The 9,499-nt window shown below is 45.7% G+C and overlaps 1 protein-coding gene across 1 annotated transcript in view; it reads left to right on the plus strand.

Moving 5' to 3' along the window:
• The first annotated feature begins 4,501 nt into the window (after positions 1–4,501).
• The window catches only part of LOC117530638 (bone morphogenetic protein 2-like), a 39,891-nt gene continuing 34,893 nt past the window's right edge, over positions 4,502–9,499 (plus strand). The window contains exons 1-2 of the mRNA XM_034193520.1: positions 4,502–4,751; positions 5,505–5,691. Of these exons, the coding sequence (XP_034049411.1) occupies positions 4,502–4,751; positions 5,505–5,691 (437 nt within the window). The remainder of the gene's footprint in view (positions 4,752–5,504; positions 5,692–9,499) is intronic.

Below are 9,499 nucleotides of genomic sequence, written 5' to 3' on the forward strand. Positions count from 1 at the left end.
TGTCTCTGCATCTCCGCCGCGTCACTCGTCACCCGTCCATCAGGAAGGCGAAGACAGGTCAGCACCTGCTGATGAACTGTGGTCTTCTCCAGGTTGAAGAAGAAGGAGCTAGGCGCATCCATGTCCCTAATGTTTGCAAAACGTGCCCTCACCATCGCCCCTTTCGCCCTCTCATGCAACAGTGCGCCCAGCGCCGCCTTCTTCCCTTGCAACAGACTATGCCGATCAGGAGCCCTCCCCACGTGCAGATCAGCTTGAATGTTCATAATATCCCTCTCCAACGTTGCAATAGCTACCTTAACCTTAGCCGTGGAATAAGAAGCATACTGCTGACACAAGACCCGAACCTGTGTCTTGCCAGCCTCCCACCACTGACACACCGTCCCGAACATCCCCTTCCGTCCCCTCCAAAATTCCCAAAAGGTCTCAATTAACCCACAAAACGCCCTGTCGAGCAAAAGTTTAGTATTGAATTTCCAGTAGGTGGTGACTCGTGCAGTGTGTGAGTGGAACAATTCCATAGTGACAAGATGGTGATCCGAAAAGCCAACCGGCTGGATACAACTCCTGCACAATCTATTCCGAAACGAGTGTGATATATAAATCCGGTCAAGCCTAGCTGCGGACACCACCCCATCCGAAACCCGAACCCACGTGTACTGTCTGTCTTGAGGATATACAACCCTCCATGTGTCTAATAAACCCACCTCCCGTAAACACCCCGCCAGTGTGGAAGCCGACCGCAAATGCGGCTCCTCACCCACTCGGTCCAGGGACATATCCACCGTACAGTTGAAATCGCCCCCCAGCACCAAACAGTCACCAGGCGCCTGCTGACCCAAAATGGCGCGCACTTGTGTAAACAGTCCCACTCGCTCCGAGCCCTCATTGTGTGCATTAACATTTATAAACACCATGGTCAACCCCCCAACCCGAGCCCTGACCAGCAGAACCCGCCCCTGAACGACCTCAGTAGTAGACAATACAGTAGCATCGAGTCGAGGTGAAAACAAAACCGCCACTCCAGCACTTAAGTTAGAGCCATGACTCTGATACAACGGTCCCCTCCACCACCGAGCCCAGTCCACCTCATTACCAACATCAGAGTGAGTCTCCTGCAGAAACAGCACCTGCAACCCCTGCCGCTCAAACAACTCAGAGACCAAAGCCCTCCTCCGGCCGTCCCTGCCACCATTCATATTCAAGGAGCCCACCTTCAGATACTGCATGGGGACTGAGTAAAAAAAGAACAAAAAGAAAAACAGATAGAAAAGAGAGAACACCCAGTGAAACACAGTCATACTCTATCTGGTGGATTTACGACCCCTACGACCGCGCCCCCGCTTGGGCAAGGGGCCCTTCCCCAAGGCCGTAATATATTTCCTGAGTCTATACCGTTTCTTCTCATCCAACAAGTCCACACCAACAAGCCGCCTCAATACCTTAACAGACTTCACAAATTTCTCCGTATCTGGAAAAAAAATCCGCAACTCTCACGGATTTACCGAATGATTCATCCAGAAAACTGTTAATATCCTGCAACGTGTACAGATCGCTGCTGTGGAAAACAGAACTGGCGGTAGACATGCTAGAATCCGAATCATAATCCAGGTCGTCATCAGTCAGACTTTGGCTCAACAAGGGCTGTGGGTCCCCGAGAGCCGGTACCACCTCTCCAACCATGCCACCCTGTCCAACAGTAACCGAGGACCCAACCGCAGCAGAACCAACAGCATCGGCCACAGAGGGAGGAACAGAAACTCCAACTACATCACCCACACAACCCTCAGTCACCGCAGCATCAACCACCTCAGATTGTTCAGTTAGCAGCGGCTCAGTAGACATAACAGTATCAGGCACTAAGCTGCCCTGCTGCGGAGGGACAACCTCCACCTGCCCACCGGGCTCCGCCCCTAAAGCAGACGCCGTCGCGGGGACACCTAGTCCCCAGGCCGCGGGCCCCGGAACTGGGCCCGACACCGACGCCCCAGGAACGTCGCGTTTGTGCGGACACGCGAAGCGTTTATGACCGACATCCCCACATTCAAAACACTTCATGCTACCAGAACTAGCATAGACCATATAAAAAGAGTCCTCATGTTTGACTCTGAAAGACATGTCCAGAGTCTGAGTAGAACAGTTCAGGAACATAAACACCTGGCGACGGAAGGACAAAACATGGCGAAGTTTCTCGCTCTTACAGCCCAACCCGATCGTCTTAAACCCGCTAGCAAATTTTCCAAACCTCTGCAGCTCCTGACTCAGCGCCTCATTCGAAACGAACGGCGGGACCCCGGAAATAATGATCTTAGTAGACGGAGCGTAAAGCGGAGAGGCCTGCAAGTAAGAATCATTTAGATAAACCCCACTCTCCACTAACTGAGCCGAGAAACGTTCCTCCGACAAAAAAACCACCACGGCTCTGTTCATTCTGGAAGCAAACATTAAGTTTTCATGGCCGACCTGCTCACCCACCGCCAAAAGAACATCCTCCACCGACACAGCCGGGTCCGGAACCACCCTCACCCCGTGACGGAGCGAGAGGGCCGGCGGCGGCCCCGCCGCCATCCGCACCAAGACCCGCCGCAAAAAAAGTACACAAGCAACCACAAATCAATCAAAACAATAAACAACCAACAAACAAACCGAAAAGCAACAAACTCACGAAAAGGAAGGAAAAAAACGCCACCTCACCTGAGCTGCGTCACACTCACACCCGCACCCTCCACTCACGCTCAGACTCCCAGCATGCACCAGTCAGAGAGAGAGAGAGAGAGAGAGAGAGATAGACCTAACCTCTGCTAGGATTCACACAGCAGCAAATTAAGGAGCTGAAGTCCGTAGCTGTTGCATTTAAAGATTAATAAAAGTAAAGTACAGTTAATTAAGATAAAAGAAACGATCCCAACCTTGTATCAGTAGAAGAGCAGAGAGAAGTCCAGGCGCCGAGGACTCAATCCATTCACAGGGGCGGGAGCGGCCGCCTGCTCTTCCTGCAATCTGATTGGCCACCCTGTATGCTTCTCCATTGTCATTGGCTATTGGTCATGTCAATCATTGTGCTCAATGTAAGTCTCCGTTGTGATCAAATGGAAACAAAACTGAAACCTAGAATAAGACTGCGCCGTGTATGAAACACTACAGAACATTTATTTTGACACAAATTCAGGAAGTGGCTCTGCAGCTGCGCCGATTAAATGCTGTAGCTTCACCGATCACGGTGTTGGTTTGAGAACACTGTATATTTCCATAATCTCTGTAAATATCGGAGGGCCGGCCCACGCACGTCTAAACGTGCAGCGGCCCACCAGGCAAATGCCCAAAATCACAGATTACCAGTCCGAGCCTGTCCTCAGTTCCCAAACGCTTATTGAGTGTTGTTAGAAGGAAAGGTGATGTAACACAGTGCTAAACATACCACTGTCCCAGCTTTTTTAAAACGTGTTGCAGGCATCCATTTCAAAATGAACAAATATTTGCACAAAAACAATAAAGTTATCAGTTTGAACATTAAATATCTTGTCTTTGTGGTGTATTCAATTGAATATAGGTTGAAGAGGATTTGAAAATCATTGGATTCTGTTTTTATTTACATTTTACACAACGTCCCAACTTTATTGGAATTGGGGTCGTAAATTCCTTCATTGTTTTGTTTTGTTTGTTTTTTTCACTCAGGGTCACCACAGCAGATCAAAGATGGATCTGCATGGTGATTTGGCTCAAGTTTTACAGTGGATGTCCTTCCTGGCACAACTCCACTTGACATTGAGAATGGGCAGTCTTGAACCAGGAACCTTTGGACACCATGCTGCCCTCGGGTTGGTCTCTGCAGGTGTTTGTATATAATGAGGACTTGCCTAAACAAATGATGTCATATTCGAGTATGCTAATTAACGCATTCATTTGTATAAATGCCCAGGCAACCTGAGATCTTTAATCACAATATATGAGCCTGAAAGCCACATAATCCAAACCTGTGCACTCTAAAACATTCCAGCCTCGTTTAGTTATGTGCTACCTCTCTTTAACCAGCCCATCTCACGTTTTGTTTTTTCATGCTCCCATGATGAAATGAGTCAAATTTTCATGACGGGGTTTTTAATAGATTAATGTATATTTTGTGCTGCTGAATCACGACTTGCTGTGAGACCAGGTTGAAAGAACTCTTAAAAGTTTTGGATGTTGAACTCATCCAAAACTTTTAAGAGTTCCTTGTGTTAACGAGAGGGAGCAAGTGGACATAACTAAATGAGGCTGCAATGTTTTAATGTGTCTATTTTTTTATTTTATTTTTTATTTTTATTTTTATTCATTTATTTATTTATTTTTTGGTGAAGTTCTTCATTGAAGAGGAGCTTTTAATTTTTTTTTTTTTCCTGTCTTTGAAGCTGCTCTCGGATCATTTTCACCTCAGCTTTGTGTTTGCGCCATTAATCACTTCAAACATCTGAAGGAGAACTGAATCCAGCTGCAGACCCACAGACCGCTTCAGTCCGCTGACATGACCCCGCGATTGCTGTGCGTGTGGCTCGTGTTCGCCGTGCCGCTCGTCACCGTGCACGGCAGATCCGCGGAGAGGAAGAGGGGCGCTCTGGAGGCGCTGCTCCGTGCGCACGACTTGCCGCGCGGTCCCGCCGCGGCCCCGAGCAGAAAACCGCCTCAGTTCATGGTGGATCTTTTTAACGCCGTCACGTCGTCCGGCCAAAAGCAGATTCTGGAAGGAAACATAGTGCGGAGCTTCGAGGAGAGAGGTGGGTTTAGCAACAACATTTATATAAAGTGTCAATTTCACAAACTAATGAACGATGTGACGAACGTGCGTAAAAGTGCCAAAGCGCACGATTATGCACGACCTTAGCTGAGATAGATAGATAGATAGATAGATAGATAGATAGATAGATAGATAGATAGATAGATAGATAGATAGATAGATAGATAGATAGATAGATAGATAGATAGATAGATAGATAGATAGATAGATAGATAGATAGATAGATAGATAGATAGATAGATAGATAGATAGATAGATAGATAGATAGATAGATAGATAGATAGATAGATAGATAGATAGATAGATAGATAGACAGACAGACAGACAGACAGACAGACAGACAGACAGACAGATACTTTAAACATCCTCAAGGGGAAATTCAGCTATCCTATAGCTCATAATTAAAAACACAACCATCTAATAAAAAACGTATGTAATCTAAACAACACACCACTTACATATAACAAAGTATGTGTAAATACATGAAATTAAAAGTGCTGCATAGTGTAAGCAAATAAAACTGTTGCACGTAAGCCCAAAAGTCTCTGGAGGTGAAAAGATAAAAAGAAAAAATTAGATAAAAAAAAAAATCAGATTGGAGGGAGGTTGTAGTGGTGTCAAAAAGTCTCATGGCTGTGGGTCCAGCAGCACAGTGAGATGAACCATCCACTGCTCCTTTGTCTGACCAAAAACGCTGTGAGAGGATGATTCACATGTGCCCCCTCCACCACAGTTGTCAGTGAGTCAAGCCTCCTGCCCGGCACTGAACTGGCCTTTTTTACCAGCTTGTCCAGGCACCTGCTGTTTTTGTCATCCTGCCTCCCCAACATCCAGCAGCATCACGCCGACAGTCTGATAAAGATGAGCAGACATCATTTAAGTGTCCTGAGGAAGAAGAGGCAGCTCTGCAGAGCGTCCGTGTACACAGACCAGTCCAGTTTATTGTTCAGAACTACACCCAAATATCTGTAGTTCTGGACAACTTCAATAATGTGCATAATTTTTTATGGAAATTGGAGCAACTTTAACTTTTGAGCCTCGTTCAAACTGAAACTGACCTTTGTCACCACTACAGCTGTTTTTGCCTCATAACTCCAGAACTCTCAGTCACAGATTGTCCAAACTGTACCTTTTTGGAATCATTATGATCAGACAAATAATGTGGTGTAGTTTTCAACATGATTGGAGCATTTTAACATTTTGACCTCTGTGTAATTCTTCATTGACCCCGAGCTGGTTCCAGCTGCCACCCTGTGATGGCTGTAATGTATTTTTGTGTAGGTCATGGCACACTGAGGCTGGATTCTAAGTGTTGTTTCATCACCTTAAGTGGTACTGATTAGGTCAAAATTGATGACTGGTTCATGGACTAAAAGCTTCAACAAGGTCCCTGTATTCCGCATCCTGTCCACTTCGCACACGTGCACCACAGCTGTATCATCTGACAACTTCTGAATGTGGCAGGACTCAGAGTTGTATTTGAAGTCAGATGTGTATAGTGGGAACAGGATTGGAGCCCTGTGGAGCCCCCACACTACTGTCCAATGTCTCTGAAACACCAGTCCTGATGTGAGACAATGTCCAAGAAGTTAAGTAGGGGGACACACCCATACTTTCAATCTTCGCTGTCAGTATGGGGGTGCTGAATGCGATTAAACACACTGGAAAAGTCAAAGAACATAGTCCTCACATAGGAACCAGACTCCTCCAAGTAGGCATGTACCCAGTACCCGGTACAGCACATACAGCGTCCTGCACCCCCATATGTTCCTGGTATGCAAACTGAAGGGGATCTAATTCCTGTCATAATGTGTGATGTTAATGCCACTGGCCTTGACATCAAGATGTTTCCCACATCACCAGGACTCTCTCCATCTGCAGACTCATCTTAGAGAGCCTCTGTTAACCCCCAAAATGTGAACCAGCTGCAGACTGTGAGTTATCCGCAAACTGTTAATCAAAAGACATGAATACTGAAAAATATCTCCCAAAATGTGAACGCGGGTCTCACAAAATTTATAATATATATTTTTTTTCAGTTTAAGTAATTTATGGGTTTCAATTTATTCATCAGTTACTGCAGGAAATCTTGATTGCAAACCCTGTCACCACAAGAATGATCTTTTTTTTTTTGGGTGGGGGGTCACTTCAGCCGGTGAGGTGGTGAGCTGAGCCCCGAGCAGCTCTCGCTTGTGGTGTGACACGCGCAGTACCGCTGGGCATGTCCCGCTCTGGGGACAGTGACAGGAGTTTGACTGGGGGTCCACCTGTCAAATGGTAATGGAGGTGTCAAGCTCAGAGAGGACAGAAACCTCCACTGAAGACTCAAGTTAGAAAGATATTCACAGATTCAACGTTAAGACAAACGTTGTAGAAAAACAAACAACACAGAGGAAAGCAGACAATGACCAACATCCCTATTTTTATTCATATGAGCTGTCCTCTGAGCTGGAAAAATAACATTGATCTGAACGAGCAGGCAGCTGAGAAACAAAAGTGAAGAGACCATCTACAAAGTGCAAAAACAAGACAGCAGAAAAATATTCAATAAATTCAGGTGTGGTGTCACCGAATTGACTGCACACATCAGTGGGGTCCTGCTGGTTATACTACGGCACTCAGTTTGTAAAAATGCACAAAAATTGAATTTTAGTGATTTTTTTATCTTTAAAATAAGTAATAAAATGAGCAATAAAATTCACTAATTCACTAAAATGCTGGGGAAAGTGTAATGCACGGACCCACACCAGGGGGCGTAAATGACCGGACAATAGATATGCCAATAAATACAATTTATTGTTGCAAATGTGCACAACAGGTCAAATACTGCTTCTAGTCAGTCAATCACAGTTACAAAAAGGTGACGTGTGGGCAGGCCAGAGGGTAGGAGACGCCTATCCAGAGAAGAGCCGGGACCCACAAGGTTCCACCGCCAACGGAGACCTGCAATATATCGAAGCCATCAAGTCCTGAATCCCCAGGTGGCCTCTGCTTCCAGCTGTCAGATCCGGTACTGCTGGCAGGAACAGACACAGGTGAAAGGTGGTTGTGTGTACACCCAGCAAACAGTCAGCCAAAAAGCACAGTTCCTTCCTGACGGAAAAAAAATCCACCACTCCCAGAAAACAGGAACACTGAGAACGTGCAGTACCAACAGTATACTTAGCGATAAGGAAAGTGAGGAGTGGGAACACCAACTCCTTCCAACTTCCACAAACCCAGCTCCAAGCTGCGAGTATACCAAAGGTTACGACTGTAAAAATCAGTAGCAATTAATGTGCGTACGGCACAAAACGGCTGAGTTAGTTTACCTGCGTGGTAAGCTGATAACTCAGCAGAGGTCTGATGTCTCTCCCATGCTTTTCTGGATGGTGGTGAATGATGATGATTACTGACAGCTGTCAGTCCTGGCTCCTGGATGGCAACTGTGCCCTCTGGTGCCTGAAACCCAACAACAGGCAGGGCGCCCTCTGGCGTTGGCCAGCAGTACCTCCTCTTCGGGCGGCCCACACAACATAAAATTCAGTAGTTATTCACAGTTTGCAGCAAAATGATTAACAGTTTGCAGATATTCACAGTTTGCAGCTGATCCACCAGCATACACATCACTCGTGATGTGAAGCAAGGCAGGGGTGTTTCTCTTATTTATAGATCTAGGTTTAGCTTAGTAGCTGTTGGGGGTCACAAATATAACTCATATGAACATCTGATTCTCTGATCTGCCCACGATGCAACATATTGCCAAGGTCAGAAGAATAAAAATCAGCCATATTACTTTGTCACTGTATATAGGCCTCCTGGCCCATACTCTGAATTCTTAGATGAATTTGGTGTGTTCATCTCTAACTTGTCAACAAGTGCATATAACATTCTGTTTATTACTAACTTTAAGTTCATATAAATAAGCCTTCTGATCCTCTCTGCAAATCATTTATGGAAATTGTGGATGTGTTAGGATTTCAGCAATACATTCAGGACTCGATGCACATTAGTGTAATACCCTGGATTTGGATCTTGCGTATGGTATCGCTGTCACGAATATTGACATCACGCCCCTTGCATCAGTGGTTTCTGATCACTCACTTATCAAATCAAATCAATTTTATTTATATAGCACAAAATCACAACAAACAGTTGCCCCAAGGCACTTTATATTGCAAGGCAAAAGCCATATAATAATTACAGAAAAACCCCTACGGTCAAAACGACCCCCCATGAGCAAGCACTTGGCGACAGTGGGAAGGAAAGACTCCCTTTTAACAGGAAGAAAACCTCCAGCAGAACCAGGCTCAGGGAGGGGCAATCTTCTGCTGGGACTGGTTGGGGCTGAGGGGAGAGAATCAGGAAAAAGACATGCTGTGGAAGACAGCAGAGATCAATCACTAATGATTAAATGCAGAGTGGTGCATACAGAGCAAAAAGAGAAAGAAACACTCAGTGCATCATGGGAACCCCCCAGCAGTCTAAGTCTATAGCAGCATAACTAAGGGATGGTTCAGGGTCACCTGATCCAGCCCTAACTATAAGCTTTAGCAAAAAGGAAAGTTTTAAGCCTAATCTTAAAACTAGAGAGGGTGTCTCTGTGTAGGCTCTCAGTTGTCCAGGTGGTTTCCATAGTAGAGAAGCTTGAATCTTCAACTGGACTGGGTTGCATGACATCAATCAATCAATCAACTTTTTTCTTATATAGCGCCAAATCACAACAAACAGTTGCCCCAAGGCGCTCCA

This window comes from Thalassophryne amazonica, chromosome 18 (genome assembly GCF_902500255.1).
Source record: "Thalassophryne amazonica chromosome 18, fThaAma1.1, whole genome shotgun sequence".
Lineage (NCBI taxonomy): Eukaryota > Metazoa > Chordata > Actinopteri > Batrachoidiformes > Batrachoididae > Thalassophryne > Thalassophryne amazonica.